This window comes from Narcine bancroftii, chromosome 2, assembly GCF_036971445.1.
Source record: "Narcine bancroftii isolate sNarBan1 chromosome 2, sNarBan1.hap1, whole genome shotgun sequence".
In the NCBI taxonomy this organism is placed as follows: domain Eukaryota; kingdom Metazoa; phylum Chordata; class Chondrichthyes; order Torpediniformes; family Narcinidae; genus Narcine; species Narcine bancroftii.
The window spans coordinates 162816209-162833254 of NC_091470.1; the positions used below are offsets into that span (position 1 = coordinate 162816209).

The 17046-nt window shown below is 42.3% G+C and overlaps 1 protein-coding gene and 1 long non-coding RNA gene across 7 annotated transcripts in view; one reads left to right on the forward strand and one right to left on the reverse strand.

The window, feature by feature from the left end:
* The window catches only part of wnt4 (wingless-type MMTV integration site family, member 4), a 35913-nt gene extending 24247 nt beyond the window's left edge, over window positions 1–11666 (reverse strand). Inside the window, exons 1-2 of one of the 2 annotated variants that reach the window (XM_069919011.1) lie at window positions 11116–11666; window positions 8376–8611 (exon numbers count right to left, since the gene is read on the reverse strand). In XM_069919011.1, coding sequence (XP_069775112.1) covers window positions 8376–8611; window positions 11116–11192 — 313 coding nt within the window. In that variant the 5' untranslated portion in view covers window positions 11193–11666. Of the gene's footprint in view, window positions 1–8336; window positions 8612–11115 lie in introns of both variants that reach the window. The other variant, XM_069919010.1, reaches the window with a different exon arrangement.
* LOC138754572 (uncharacterized) overlaps window positions 1–17046 on the forward strand; it is a 95612-nt gene that overhangs the window by 45300 nt on the left and 33266 nt on the right. For all 5 annotated transcript variants that reach the window (XR_011351831.1, XR_011351833.1, XR_011351832.1 and 2 more), the window contains exons 4-5: window positions 15274–15365; window positions 16637–16733. This is a non-coding gene — a long non-coding RNA (uncharacterized lncRNA). The remainder of the gene's footprint in view (window positions 1–15273; window positions 15366–16636; window positions 16734–17046) is intronic.

The following is a 17046-nucleotide window of genomic DNA, read 5'->3' on the forward strand; positions in this document are numbered from 1 at the left end:
GTGGACCAAATGCTGGGTGATGGGATTAATACACTGACCACTCAGTTGGTGTGGATGAAATCCTCTGACTGGCCACTTTCCATTACTGTATGATGACTTAATGACTGTAACTGTTCAACTTTAAACAATAGTGTGGAAATAAACTCTGCTATTTTTATACCATTCAAAATTGAAACAATATCATATTTAAGTTTAATAGAGGATATTCATTGAATACCCAAAGTAAACTTGCCTTAATCCAACATCAGAACTTCTTGGAGTCTTATTTGCGATATGTTAATGAGAAACTACAGCCACCACTGGAAGTTATAAAAAGGAAAGACTTCCATTTATTTTAGAGAAATTTTCAAGGCATTGCAAAACTCTTTTCAACTAATGGAAGTACTTTTGAAGTATTGAACTGAAAAACAAGTATGTAGGAATATTTTGACAAGTGTTCTCAACTCCCTTCACTTTTGTTCTACCATTGCACAGCAATGTTAGGATTTTATGGAATTCTAACAATGGCCATGTGATTTTTATTCACATATATACCATTGAACTGTAAAATAAACTAATTCCATATGCCCAGTCTGAGTGGATTAATGATGTACTGGAAGTAACAGTAATGTCTATATTAGGAAATATGGTAATCAGAACTATTAATTAAGACTATCACATATTTATTAGCAGAAACATGACAAGGACATTATGCTAAATGTTTAAATCATTGGTTTGGCTTCATGTGAATATTCTGGTCATTACAATGAGGGAAGGAGATCAAGGTCTAAAGAAATGATCTTGTGTAAATTTACTGGAATGGTACCAGAAGTGAAAGGCTTTAGTTACATGACAAAAATAGACACATTAAGAATTGTTCGCCATGCAGAAGGAAAAGATGTGACAAGTCATTCAAAACTATGAAATGCTTTGATAAAGAGGAAACTCCTTTCAGTGGTAGGGAAACGGAAACAACTTTAGTTGGCAAGGATATTAGCAAAAGAACCAAGCGTAATATGAGAAAAGAAAAACTCAAGTTGCAATGATATATAAAAAAAAATCCAATGCCTAAAAGTGTGGTGAAAGTGTGGATTTAATATAATTTTAAAAAGAGAATTGGATAAATACACAAAAGGAAAATATTTGGAGAGCTGCAGGAGTTGAATCGTGGAGAGAGACCTATTGGATATACCTTTCAAACAAACTACAGGCAAGTATGAGCTCAGTCACCTCCTATATTATATTGTTCTGTGATTCTATTGCAGTGGATTGCCTGAGGCATGATCGATGAGCAGGGAGAATCCAGTTTCTAGGCCACCATTTTTTTTTGTCTGAGTCATTGGATGCAAACAAAGTTGCCACTTCCGATAGGCCTGGAACATATTTTTGAAAGGTCAGGATTGCAATTTTGAGGAAAGAGCGGGAGACTAGAGCTAACTGATGGCTATTTCAAAGACCAATGACCAAGATTGGCTGAATGGCCTGGAGTCATGCCCTAATGAGCAAATGAACCATCCACTGTAGTTTGAATCATGTGGATCGAAGCAGATCTGGACTTGGGAACCTAATGAATTTTCAGTTCAAGAATAGGGACTAAACCTGATCTGTAACCCTCCGACAAGGTGATAAAATTAACTGGACTGCAGGTTCTGTTAGGTGTAAGTAGGCCTAAATGGATTTCAGTATGGAACTTAGTTGAGTAAAAAGTGGGACTAAAAGGCCCTTTCAGGTGCACCTGAGGGTGGCGCCAGGATCACACCTTGCGGACACACCTTTCAGGTGGCAGCCCTAAAATGCGTGGCGTGGTCCACCTGAAAGGGCCTATTCATATTTAGAGGTGCCTTGTAGTGCCTCCAGATCTGATGGAGGCGAGGCCACTGATGCCACAGTGCCACCCATCATAAATATATGTGGTACCACACAGGTGGAAGCTTTCAGTGATGATGGGAAGGGAAGACCACCATTCCTATACCGCATTTTGAGTTGCAGAGAGCGGCCCCGGTGCAGGAGTGACCAGATGAGCTGTGACAGCCTGCACCGGCCGTCCCCTGACGTCCCCCACCGGCTGCCCCTGCTCCAACGTCCCTGACGGTCACCCCTCCCAGGTGGGGCGGGGTCTGTCAGGTAGCAGGGTAATGGGGGGTGTCAGGCAGTGGGGAGTTGGATATGTAGTCATCAGCCCGCCCCCAGACAGCCACATTCAGGTGTGTTGGCGGACTGATCATCCGTCCCGGTGAGGGTTGGCATCAGGGCCTCAGAGGTGCTTCTGCTGTATTCAGGTGAGTATGTCTTTAGCCGCAGTGGGGTGGTAAGATTATGCGGCTTGACACTGGGGTGTTCAGGCCACCTGAAAGGGCCGACTGACTTGTTTCCCCATTGCATCCACACATTTGACACAGATAATGAGATGCTGGGCATTGCACTGCAGTTATTGTCAAGGGGCTGGAGCTAATAAGTGATAGATTTTAAGTTTTTTTTATATAAAGGAATTTAAATGCACATCACACAGGTTCCCCAGATTCACCACCCTCCTGCCTTAATGACAAAAGGCAGAACTTTGACCAGAGGAAAACAAGTGTCATATCTTTTGCTATTGCGATGCAATCTGCAGCAGAACTTGTCACCGACCTGCCGTACGGAACGACTGCGCTCGGTTCGCGAGGGGGAAAGCAGGAGACGGAGGGAAAGGCTTCAGAAACGGGCTCGGGCGGGGTCGACTGCGATCCCAGCCAGAGCCGAGGCGCGGCCGGCGAGTCCCTCACCTTGCAGGGCTGAGCCGCGACAGCGGAGGTCGCTCTAATCCTTGCAATTCCACATTCATCAATTCCCACTCTCAACCGCTTCCATCCACTCCCTGCGCTTGCTCTGCAGCCTCTTGCATTCAAAGTGGCAATGAAAACACTACTCAGTAAATTGGTTCATTTTCAGGGCCTCTTTCAGAATCAAATTCAGTTAAGGTGAGCAGCAAAAGGGTGTGAGGGATTATAGATGGAGACAGGCTCTTCTCCCTCCAGGTTTTGGAGAGACAGGGAACTTGAAGAGGACATGGGTTCAAAGATGACTTTGGGCGAACTTCAGGCAGAGAGTGTGGAATGAGCTGCCCGCTGAAGATGAGCTTAATTTTGACACTGAAAACAATTCAGAGAGGTGCATGGATGGGAGGGGTATGGGGCTAGGCAGAATAGGTCAGCACGAGCTAGATGGATCTAAGGGCCTGTTTCTATGCAGTAGTTATTTAAAAATTAATTTAGACATATTGCACAGTAACAAAAATGCCCTCCATCACAGTGCTAATGTGTGCTCTGGATTGTTCATCCCCCTCATCTATTCTTACTGACAATTATGATCTGGGATGCTATACCTATGGGAATATCTTAATATGGAAGTGTACAGTCTAGTTCATTAAGGGGACATTGCAGTTGGATACAAAATAGAAACTCCAGCAAATGATTTCTGGCCATGCAATAACACCCATATGTTTTTTTTTCCCAGTATCTGGGCAAGACCAGCATTTATTGCCTTAATTGCCTTTGAGGAGATGGCAGGGAGCCTCTTTCTAGGAACCCTGCAGTTCTTCTGGACAAGGAACTCCCTTGCAGCTGTGGGGCAGGGGGTTCCAGCATTTAAACCAAGCAGAACTGAAGCCACAGCAATGGATTTCCAAGTCATGGTGATGTTTGACTTGGAGGGTAAACTAATATAGCGGTATTCCCATTCACCTGCTGCTCTGGTCCTTCTTGATGATAAGAGGACTTCCCAAAAAATTTTTGATAAAAGGTTTGGGATATTTAATTGGATATTTGGTTGGTGAATAACTAGGGTATATTTTGTATGTGGCACAATTAATTGCAACTACTGTATGCCATTGATGGAGGGGAATGAATGTTTAGGATCTTCGATAGGGTGCAAATCTAACAAGTTGGTTCTGGAGGTAACACATCTCTTGAATATTCTTTCCCCTGACAAGTGGGAAGAATTTTATCACCATCTTGATGTGACCACCAGATGGTTTGATTCTCAGGAGCCAAGTTATTGGAGTCAGGATACCCAGTCTCTGACTTGTTCTGTGACTGCTGTATTCTTGAAGCTGCTCCAGTTGAACTTCTGATTAATGGAGACAATTTCAACAGGACCAAATGAGTAAAGTTTTCTTTGATAATCCCATTCACGTCAAGGACAATAAAAAAAAATTAAAGATTTGTTTTAAAGAGGCCCCCGTAACATGGTTTTGGGATACATTTGTACTCCATTTCCATTTCAAGTTATTTGACATCCAACATAAGTCTAGCTCAGTGGTTCTCAACTTTACCTTTTTTCCCCCACCTTAAGTAATCCCTTACTAACCACAGAGCACCTATGGCATAGGGATTACTTCAGGTGGTATGTGAGTCAGAAAAAAGATTGAGAACCACTGGTCTAGCTGAGGATCATCTGACAAAGCAGAAATTAAGGATGGAGGGACCGCAGCTGTCATAAATGTACTGGAAAAAAAGAGATGAAGAACAGGTGGAGCCCTGGTCAGTATAGTTCAGTCAAATGCTAATCAGTTTGTTTATGAAGGAGTTGTGAACTCTCTCATCGTGCCTTCATGGCACTGATTTGAATGTAAACTGAGTTGTGAGGTTTGAGACCTGATCGAATGTTGTTATAATAAATGAATACATTATACCAGTATTAAAAATGTTGGGGTAGTTCAGTGGACTATTTTAAGATCTCAATTAATTCGCACTGGTGACGTTTACATTGCAGGTGATAAGGAACCAACTCCTCAACTCAAACATTCACATGTCAATATGGCACACCACAGTAAAATTTATTCTTCATTAAGCAATGCTGTATTAATGCAGAAATTACATTGTCCAATGCCAGGTCAATACTAAAAGCATGTCATGACCAGTAATCGCTTCCAGAGAAATTTTATGCATGGTACGTATGTTCTGGAATTTGTATCTGCAGGCCATAACTATGATTAATTCTGCACATCCCTACTCTAAATGAGCATATGGATAGCCTTAAATTTAATGTAAATTAACCCAGAACTCCAGCAATTTCATTGTTGAGTTTCTCAGATGTGTTCAATGTGTAATTTACATGGTTGAATATCCAATATCTGTACATGTACAATATATTGTGTATTTCCATCTCTGATTACGTCTGTTCAAAGCTCAGGATTCAATTGTAGATCTGATTACAGTCACTGCAAGATGTAACACTGTCACAACCAACTCTTTGGATATCTGCACTTTCCTTGAGATCCCAAGTGCCAATCAAGCCTATTTTTTTGCAATGCTTTCTCTTTTAATTTACTTGGAATGCTTCAAAGGTCTTATCGGACATCTGGCCCTGATTTACCTGTACTATCTTTGTAAATCTATATGAATATCAATTATTTTTGAATACAAGCTTTTTAACGGTTCCCAATTGTTAATGTAATTTTTATTTTCTCACATGATCAATAGTTGACTTGTATTAAATCTGTGCTGTCTTAAAGTGACACCTTTATGTATGATTCTTGCTGGTGTTCCTACTGGTGCGCTATTCTGCATGTCACTTCTCAATTGCCCATACAGCTCCATGTACAACATGAAAAAACAACAGGCTCTTCACAGGAATATGAGTCAAAATGTTACTTTGAGCTCTAGAAATAAGTATTATGACAGGTGAATAAACATGAGGCTAAAAAACTATGTTCGTGCTTGAGGAAGGCTTGAAAAGAAAAGGAAAAGAAAGGGTGGAAATGTATAGGGGATTATGAATGGAATTCCAGACCAAAAGGAAAAATGGTTGATAGGACATTGGCTAGTGATGGGATGGGGAAATGTTGGGGGTGGATGGGGGAAGGGAGGGGGTTGCTAAGGTACACACTTGAGTCGTAACTCAGAGGAATTCTGAAACTATTATAAGGCTGCAGGAAACATGAAAATGGTTTGAAAATGAAACAATTTTATTACTGAGTGAACCAATGTAGGTAACTGGGCACAAGAGATATGGATGAACAGAACCATGTACAAATAAGAATAAAAGGTAAAAGCTCAGTTTCACTAAGGGTGGAAGATATAAGATTACTAGCAAAGTTTTAGGTGGAAATGACTAGGTTTGGTGAAGGAGCGGCCCTTTCAACTGTTTTTTGAATAATTATTTTCTTGTTTTCTGTGACTGTTCTGGAATGACTGCATTTCACTACTGGAATTAAGATTCCCACTCCGTTTAGGGATATTGTAATGACTTTACTGATCCAGTAGCGAGAGAGAGAGAGAGAGAGAGAGAGAGAGAGAGAGAGAGAGAGAGTGTGTGTGTGTGTGTCGTTAATCAAAGAAATTTTATTTTGTCAGTGTGTGAATTACCAAAGATTTTTAAAAAAAGCATAGGAAAAGCCATTAAAAAAAAGTTGCAGCACACGTCAGATGGGTCAAGATTTGAAGTAAAAAGATGGGACAGAATTTTAATGTTCATTAATGGTGAATTAAAGTTATTGGTAACACAGTAGCAGACTCACTCCCCAGAAACCTGTTAAAGTTCATTTCCATTGACTTTGATGTAAATGGAAACCCACAGGAATTTACACCAGATGGCTGATCTACTGTCACCTGATTTAAGATCTGAGCGAAGCAACCAGAAATTTTCTTTTTATTGTTTGAATCATTAATAGTAAACATTATAATTCAATATTTTGCTATGGTACTTGCTGTACCATTCTCAATTATTTTTCTTCCCTCCTTGTTCTCCTGATTTGTTGGCCATTATTGATTTATCAGCCCCAAAGATCAGCAAACCCTCTCTTTACATGAGATCATCACTAGTGAACTACATTTATGGGCTCACCTAAAGTCCACAATGCAATGAGGTATTCAAGATGGCTGCATCCTTCTCCTGGGATCTCATGGATTTTCCTCATCTGGGAGGCTTAGTTATTCACTGAATAAACTCAGAGCCATCTGTGATACTTTTTAATTAGTTTTAGCATGGAAATATCTGTGCATAATCATTCCCAGTCCTCCCATTACTTTTATTCTATGCCTTTTTCTAGACCTGTAATATCTTATTGGCAGAACCTGTGTGTCTTTGCTATTCTAGATTGAAAACTCACCCCATTACAGATGTGAATTTACCAGGTTCTACAATAATTTCACTCTCAGTTGATATTTGGTTTATCCAAGTTTCCTTGACATAATTATGCTTTCTCAGGACTTATTAATGTATCCTGCTTTTAATTGCTCTTTTTTATTCAGCTGAGGCCAAAGCCCTCAAGGTTGTAAATAGTTGAGGAGATGCCAAGTTACCTCATGAAACAACAGTTCTAGGCTTAGCTTCTTAACCCAGTAGATAACAGAAATATAGGAAAACTGAAGGAGACAAAGAGTACCACATAATTGAGAAAAAAAATGAGCTGGAGCAGGGGGTCCCCAAACTTTGTAGAACATCAATCCCTTCATGGAATACTTGATCCCTCATCAACCCCCCTCAGACATGGTGCTGGGAGTGGGGATAGTCCCATCAACCACTTTGGAGACCTTTGAGATAGAGGACTGTCATGCATGTTTAAGGGCTGAAGCCTGAAACATTGATTATGTATCTTTATCTTCTGTTTTTACCTGCTGAGTTGCTCCAGCATTGTGTTTTTACTTCAACCACGGTGTCTGCAGTCTTTGTGTTTTACTTTTGTTTATAATTTCATGCCATGAAAAATCTTTGATTTTTGAAAAGCAGGGGTCGAAAGCTATGGTGCGTTTTCCTCAGATTGAGGGGCACATCATATTCCCGTGATACTTCCGTCCCGGGACTGCTGTTCCAGGTATGGATCTGCATTCATTCTCTGTGTTTCAATTTTATTCATTTATGAATAATCATTTCTTTGGACGTCAAAATCTTTGGCCATTCAGTCCCTATGATCTTTGCATGTTAAATCTCACAGTTGCAAAGTCAGATTTGTCTCGGAGAGCTGTAACCCAGAAACAAGCCCCTTGGACCCCCCCTTATTCGGAGGGGACCATCCAGCAAACCTGAACTGGGAATGGCAACCCTTTCCAATGAAAATTCTTTCCTTTGTTTGGTCTTATGTGCCTCCATCACTTGATAACCATCCTTCAGTGTCTCTTACCACATTCCTGGATTACATAAGGAATTTAAACAGGAAAACAGCATAAAGAAGGCACGTTTTTCTCTTCTCAATGACTCAATTTCCCATCACATTTCTCAGCCTCTCTCTCTCTCCCCCCAGAAAGTCACTGTGACCCAATATGGCCAGGCTCTGTGATGTGATTTAGCCTTCCATTATAATATTTTAACTGTGCACTTTCACTGATCTTTGTACTAATTCTTGGTTCATGCCCTGGATTTGTTGTCTCTGATCTAAGTACCTTGTGTGCTGTAACCCGGGATTACCGGCCTCTGAGTACCTTGTGTGACCACTTTGCCGAATACAGGCAACGTATCGACAGTGGAGCAGTTCCAGCGGCGGTTCCTGAACTGGTGCTGGCACTCTTCGATCGCGAGCTCGGCTCCTCTCCGCACCGAGTCCATCACCTCCACATTCCGCTTGCAGATCTGTATCTGTCGGTTTATCAGACCTTTCAACCTCTCGCACGTTTCCTCGTCCTGAATACTGGCGATCGATGACAGTTTGGCCAGATACCTGTTGAGGCAGACGCAGAAACAGCGGGTTATCAGGGGTAGATTCCAGTGGGAAACAATGGGGGATTTTTCATCAGTGAAGAGCTCGCCGCTGAGACCAAATAAGACCGGAGGCATTTAAAAGCGAGGGATCGACTGGAATGAGAAATAGGGGATCCTGGCCAATGTACAACGGATCACTCCACGTCGCCTCAGAACCCCAAAACACATCCCCTGGGCCAGTGCCAACATCTCTTAGCTGTACGTTTTACCTGGAGACTTTTCTGAAAGTTTAGTATTCTGCACTCAAGTGCTGGTAAACACATTAGACGACAGAGATTCCAATCTGAAAAAATTGCACAACGTGTTCCAAATTCCAACTTTCCTCATTCGCCCCGTCCCCGCAACCCTTAACGTCGTGTTAAGGGAGCAGGCGGGACGGTAAAAGAATTTATTTTGGTCGTAGTAAATAAAACGCCCAACTTTAGCCCTTTCATCGATGGGGGGGGGGGGGGGGGGGGTCAGCGTTCGTGTACGAAGAAGGATGTAAAAATTATTCTTTGAGATAATCATTGAGAAATTTTTGAAAGAAATACTGGAAATTGATTGAGGGAGTGGTTGTGTCAGTCAGGTAATGTATCACACATCACATTTATTACTCGCAATTTTCAAAATATGCATGTATTGAGGTCATTTATCTCTCAACTGTGCATTGTTGAATAAATTCTGAGTACTATATGTCCTTCCAAAACATTTTTAGATTAAAAAAAATTAACATTATATACAGAGAAAGAGACCAAAACTTGGAATAAAAACACAAAGATAAAATACATCTCCATTCTCTATGCTTATGGGGAGTTATGCCACGAAGTTGAACGGCGGACAGAGGACCTGCAGTGAATTACGGACACCCACCTTGCGGCTAATGAGTTTTCTCTCCAGATACCAGCATGAAGCCTGCCAGTTCAGTTAGTGTAATATTGGTCAACGCCACAGTGACGATCCCCGTTAAGTTAAAAACATTTCAGGTTTCACAGAGCTCTCCGATTCTAGCAGTTATTGAATATCAACAGACTTCTTTATCTCAAAGAGTCAAAGCTGCAGCCAAAAATAAAATGTTTTGCACTTTAAGGGTTAATGGCAACTCGCTTTTCCCTTTTGGACTCTAGTGTATTTTAATTGAACCTTTTAAACCACCCCCCCCCCCCCGCACCTTAGGAGAGTGTGCCCAGTTTACGGTCTTTCGGGTAGAATCCTGCACAGTAAATAAAATAACGAGGTGTCTGTTGTTTGAGCTGTTCGCACTCAGCACCATGACAGTGTACGAGGCCGTTGTTGTGCAAAGCTGACCTTCAACTCCCCCAAACAGCTCCCCCCACCTCCTCTGATTTGCCCAGTATCTTTTGGAAAACAAATACCTTCTTTAACAAGACATGGGAAATGGACAGATCCACCTCTCTCACACTCCCTCTATCTTTCTCACTCGTTCTCAGATTTGCTTGTTCAGGGTGAAATGCGCATTGCACAATAGCAGAGAACGGGAGAGGGTTTGCATTTCATTTCAGCACCCCATAAATCACATTAAATCCAAATTGTGCAGATCCAACATGTCGCTCTTTGCTTCTTAAGTCGCATGCTGTTAAATACATGCTGTTAAAAAAAAAACCCAATTATATACGCATCCCTTGCAGCCAAATCTGCTAGACATGGATTGGTTATAAGCATATTATTTTTCCAAAAAATAATCTAAATTAGGGATATTTCAAATAGAGGAGGCAACAGTACAACACAGAGAAAGGGCTTACCATGCGTTTACTGTTCCAACAACCATTTATTTACTACTGGCATGTGATGACACGCTTTTTAAAAAAAAATTGGAATAAATCAACCTCGCGGGAAAGCCTCGATTTAAAATAAAATTCTTGGGACCAGCCCGGACTCACGGTATGAATGAGGGGGGGGGGGGGGGGGAAAAAAAAGGAATGAATTGAAAGCACGTATCTCCTGAAGTCGCGAACAGGTCAGCACAAGTCTACATTTCTCTCGTCCTCTCGGATCACCCCCCCCCCCCCCCACCTCACTAATCAAAAGTTAATGAATGCAAATAAATAAATGAGAATTACGCTCTCCGCCCCGAGGGACAACAATTCGCAAATGCAACTTGCCCGTATCAGTACAATTCTAGAACACGGGCCATTTGAATTCGCCACATATGTTGAGTGTTTTTGAAAGGGTGGTACTGCTTTATTGGGGAGTTTTCAGAGCTTCGGTGACAACTTGGAAAACATTCATCCAGTTGAATCTACAGATTAAAAAAAAATCACTCAGGCACAATAACAAAACAAAAAAAAAGGTGAATGGGGGGGGGGGGGGCGGGGGTGGAAGACAAGTAAATTTGAACCTTACAGTCTCCTCGCATCACGCTTTCTGCCGGCTGCACCTCATCGCCTTCAGATGCGATCACCAAAAGCTCGCTTGTGCGATTTCAACACAAAACACAACAATGTCATAATTAACAACACTTACAGCCAGTTACTAGCATTGGCCGACAACAGAGCCAAGATCAGGACGAGAAGCGAACGCAGGAAGCAGACCGGAGTCATCGCGAAGAAAACTTCAGAACCTAAAATCCAGGCAAAAGTGTGTGTTCCCTGAACTGCAGATGATTGTTTAAATAAGTGTTTCAGAGTTTTCCCCCATTAAAAAAATGCCAGAGGAGGAAACGTTTTGTTAGAAGTTTTCCAGGTTGTTTTGCAAGGAGGCTGACAGAAATCTTCGCTCAAAGATCCAGTCAATTTCTTTAAAAGTGATAATTAAGGATGTCGTCAATGTGCATAACTATTTACGGACGGAGAGATCGCCTCTAAGTGCTGCTTGAGTGTGGTTATAAGTGATTTCTAGTGAAATGGCACAGTGGATTTAGCGGAGGTTCGGTTGGAGCTCTCACTCGTCCAGGTCCAAGCGAGCTCTGGTGAGGTTGGAGAAAGCAGCGGGGTCCCAAGGCGGTGCACTGTCGAAGGCTGGTATCCGAGGGATGTTGCTCCTACGCTGGGAGAGCAGGAGAATGCGAAGAGGCGAGCGGAGTCCCGCTCGGATCCCTCATCGGGCACAGAGCCTCCCCGGGGCAGGGGGGGGGGGGGGGGGGGCGGGGAAGGCGGCACCCGGTTGGATCGGCCGCGGCGTCAATCAGCCCCAAAGGCTGCTTCCATTCGCCGCTGTGTGTGGTTTACAGACGAGTCACTGATACACTAACAGGAGCACCCTCTGACAGTGAATATCGGCAAAGAAAAGCACTGCCCCAGCCGGCAGAGGGAGAGAGGTCTAATAAAATGACAAGCACTGGATCTCTCACCCCGATGGAGCTTGCAGTTCTCCCTTATAACTTGTTTTGCCTTGCATTTGCACAGTGGCAGGTAATTTACAGACTGACACGGGTGTCCGCTACAGTTCATGCGAGCGTGGCGGACAGGGCTTGGAGCCCCAACCTGTTCTCACCCTACGGACGCACGGCTCTCAGTGCTCTCTCGCCGACTTCCCTTGACTTCTCCACTTGGGAGGCAGATGCAGGGCTCGACAATGCACCCATTTTTTTTTCCTTTCCAAAACATCTGCCCAGAAAATGTATTGATTTCTAATTCGGTGCTCCTAGGAAGGGATGGGCAGAGGGGAAGGTTCAAGAATCTCCTCAAAGCCTGTTTCGAAGGATCTCAACCACCCACTTGGCTCCGTGACCCCTGGAAGTGGAGACGAAGCACCCAGGAGCAATGGTGAGGGTGGTTCTCCACCTCACAACTTGCCCATTTTCCCAGACCCTGGACACTTTCTGCCCTGGAATCATCAGTGCTGCTTACCAACGCTCAAGAGAGAGAAAAAAAATCCAGAGGATTGTTAACTTGGCCTGCCACATCAGGGGAACCAGTCTTCACTCCATCGAGAACATCTACTGGAGGCAGTGTCTTAAGAAAGCAGCCTCTGTCCTCAAGGACCCCCACTACCCAGTCCATGTCCTCTTCACTCTGCTACCATGGGTGGGGGGTGGGGGGAAGGTACAGGAGCTTGAAGACCAACACCCAGCACAGGACAGTTTCTTCCCCTCTGCCATCAGATTCCTGAATGAAGAATGAACCACCAAAAATGTCTTATTTTGACTTTTTCTTGCACTATTTGTATTTAAATTGTAAGGTTTGCACTGAGACCCTGCTGCAAAACAATGAATTTTGTGACGTGTTCATGACACAAAATTCTGATTCTGGTCTCATTTGTTGCTTCTAAGTGCACAAGACTGAAGTTAATTGTCCTCAATTCCAAAAGACATAAGAAAAAAAATAAATGTCTGTTTTCTATCTTATGCAAATGCCCAGTTGTGTCTCCCACCTTGGGTGAATTTAGGCTTCTTAAATTACACCTGTGCAATTCCTCTGAGTATATGATCAGGAGCTCCCATGGGTTTATTGCAATGATGGCTGGGAAACAGGTTCATTCATCATTCTTTAAAATAACTGCATACAAGGCTACCTCAGAGATGAGGGAAAACATAGGGGAGGAGGACTGTTCTAATTTTCAGATTTATTGTCAGAGACATACATGACTTTACATACAACCCTGTGGGCGAGACAGAATGACCACTTATTGGTAGTGCAGAAAGCTATACACAATGTACACATGTAAACAATAAATAAATGTAAACAAACCAACTATGCAATACAGAGTAATCAATAAAGTGCAAAAAAGTACGTCCTTAAATGAGTCCCTGATTGAGTTTAGTGCCTGTTGATAGAGGGGTAGCAGCTGTTCCTGAATCTGGTGGTATGTGTTTGTGGCACCCATACCTCTTTCCTGATGGTAGCAGTGAGAACAGAGCTTGTGCTGGGTGATGTGGATCACTGATAATTGCAGCTGCTCTCCAACAGCAACGTTCCCTGTAGATGTTCTCGATGGTGGGGAGAGTTTTGCCTGAGATTTCCTGGACTGTGTCCACTTCCTTTTGCACGGGTTTATGCTCAGCGGTATTGGTGTCCCCATACCAGACCATGATGCAGCCAGTCAGCACACTTTCTACCCCACAGCTGTAGAAATGTTCCAGGGTTTCCACTGTCATACCAAACCTCCACAAATTTCCGAAGAAATGGAGGCACTGACATGCTTTCTTCATGACGCCATTAGTGTGTTGGATCCTTTGAGAAAGTGACTCCCAAGAATATCCTAGATGTCTGGTCATTCCCCCACCTCCACATCTCAGCGGGCCCTGTTTGATTTCTGTGAGCTGTCCACCAATCAAGGGGCTGGTGATTGCAACACAGTTGTACAAAAGAGCTGTGAATAGTGAGGGGGTCACCACTGATGCAATTTCCATAATCCTGGAAGCTGAAACTGGCAGATGTTGTCACCATGTCAAGTCTTTTATTCCCACCTCTTTGCTGATCGCTGCACAAAGCACTCTTGGCATTTTTTTTGCTGGTGAACAACCCAGGCCATCGGTTGCATGAAGTACAGTAGCTTCAATATTTGCCAGAAATTGATTAACTGTGATATCGATTGGTGACAATGTTAAGTGCATAATCGACACTGGCAATGCGTGAATTGTGCAAAAATGAATCATACACAAGTGCCTGGGTCAGTTTGCCAATGGATGTAATTGCTAAGGGAAATTATCATTCATAGGGTCAACCCTAGCTAAAATTTCATATGCTCATGAGAAAATGTGCACAAGTGAATCCAAACGCTAGGCTCACTTATTTTTAAATCAGATTTTGCCAGCATTTATAATGAACTGGAGTCCGTAGAATCATTTTTCTTTCCAAAAAAATTCACAATAATTGCATGGGGTGTCCCCACACATGTACCATGTGAACCATATTCATGTATAATTATATTTATGATTTAATTGCAAATAAATCAGAGAAGGTATCTTTCCCCATATGAGAAATGATCTGACTTATGGGAAAAAGGACAAGGATGGATAATTGGGTTTCTGGAAGAATCTGATCTCAAACTGATATGAAGAGGACACTGTGGTTACCTGAATTAAGATTAATCAGAGTTCAGGTTGGCAATACTCACAGGGCAAAGCTCTCCTCTCCTGGCAGGAGGGAAGAATACAGAGTCAGCTGATCCTCACACTTTGAAAGAGCTATGGAGGGAGTCACATGGAGGAAAGAGTGAAGAGATATTTCAAACTGACTTGCTTTGCATGTTAATCACAACTGCAGCATATAGAGGGTATGGTGATATCATGTCAATATAAACATTTTAAAAACCTTTTAGCTCATAAAGTCAGAAAACCAGAGAATCAGCTCCAGAACTTGGTTCCAATCCGTTTCTGATATACTATTGGATGAATATTCACACTCCAATAGCACTCAAAAATTCTGGCTGGAAAGTTTTTAATGCTTCATAATATACAGGTGCTATATTAATGGAATCTATTTATCAGTCATCTCTGCAGAGTAACAAGAAATTCCACACTCGACATCATAGAATTTACCTTAATTATGGTTGCCATGGTAATGGGCCCAAAACATTGTCAGTTTTTTCATTGTTAAGACTGAAATCCCTCATTCTAGCAAGGACTTTTTTCCCCACCCTATCCTTCCAAAGGTTGGGTGAACAGAATGGGGTGGAATTCTCTAATCGTATCTTGTGCAGAGCTTCACAAAGTTTCCACATAATTTCCTTGTTTTTTAGGATTAAAGCACAAAAGTTTGCTGACACCATGGTGGTCGACGCTGGAGAAACTCAGCAAGACAAACAGCGCACTTCATCTAGCAAAAAGAAAGGTACAGAACCAATGTTTGGGCTTGAGCCCTTCATCAAGACATCCTTGCTTTTATTCTATGCTCCTCAACTTATGAAGCTGAAAATCATTTCTCCTGTCAAGGATTTATGCCCGAGCACACCCAGGTCATTCTATTTCCACACACATGTGGTCTGTTGGACCTCTGTGTTCCTTCTGCCAAGTTGAATCAGTTCTCATTTATCTATTTATTTTCTACTAGTCTGCTTATTGCAATCTGTTACTAGTATTCTCACTGTCAACCACTTTTTCCAAATTTGCTGTTAACTCAAAAACATGAAAACCCACAATAAAGCAATTCTAGAAAAACAGCCCCTATTTTATCATGTGGATCATCACATTCTACTATCCTCCAATCTGAAAGCAAAAATAACATTCCCATGAGAGTTTGCTCTCTGTCCTTGGACCAATTCCTTATCCAGGCTGCCAATATCTCATTTATTCCATGGACCTCACTTTTAATAACCTACTTTATTGTTATAGGACATCCTCATACCCCTTCTGAAATACCAAGGAGATTAGTATTTCTCAATCACTGGTTTGTTTTCGGATGTTTGCAATGATGCAGCAGAAACAAATATGACTGATCTAAAAAGCAAATAATTTGCAAAACAAAGTTGTAAATTTGCTGTCAATAAAAATGAAAATTCTGCAAACTCCTAAGGAAGTAGAATGTGTTTTCTTCATGATGCCATAGGGTAGGGTCCAGAAAAGCTCATCCAAGATAATGACTTCCAAGAACTTATATTTTCTCACCCTCTCCACCTCTGATTTCCCCAATGATCACTGGATCGAACACCTCTGGTTTTCCTTTCCTGAAGTCAACAATCAGCTCCTTGGTTTTGCACTCAGTTGTTGTTGGTGCACCATTCAGCCAAGTTTTCAATCTCCTTCCTGTATGATGACTTCCTGCCCCTTTTTATACAACCCACTACCATGGTATCATCAGCGAATTTGTAGATTGTGTTATTGTCATAATGTGCTACACAGTCGTAGGTGTAAAGTGAGTAGAGCAGGGGGCAAAAAACACAGCCCTGTGGTGTTCCAGTACTGATGGAGGTTGTGGAGGAGAAGTTCTAACCCATCTTCACTGATTGTGATCTGGAGGTGAGGAAATCCATGATGCATTTACACAGTGGGGTGTTAACTCCCATGTCTTGGAGTTTGCTGATCAGTTTTGAGGGGATAATGGCATTAAATGCTGAACTGTAGTCGATAAAGAACATCCTGATGTTAGGCATCTTTGTCTTCCAGGCTGCGATAGGTGAATTTGAATGGATCTATGTCACCACTCATACTGGAGCTGATCTACTTCAACACCAGCCTTTCAAAACACTTCATCACTTATGATGTAAGTGCCACTGGTCAATTGCCATTTAAGCAAGTTACCACACTCCTCTTGGGCACCGGTACGGTTGACACTTGGGTTCTATGCCCTGCCAGAGTGAGATGTTAAAAAAAATCCATGAATACATTGGTAAGTTGGTCAGCACATATTTTTAATAATCGGATGGGTACTCTGTGCGGACTGGATGCTTTCCTTGGATCGATTCTCCTGAAAGAAGCCCGTGACAGTGAATGATTGAGCTCATCATCTCTATTGACTATGGATTGGAATTCAGACACAACCCTTCCAACTCATGAGACCAAAAACAAATATCTCA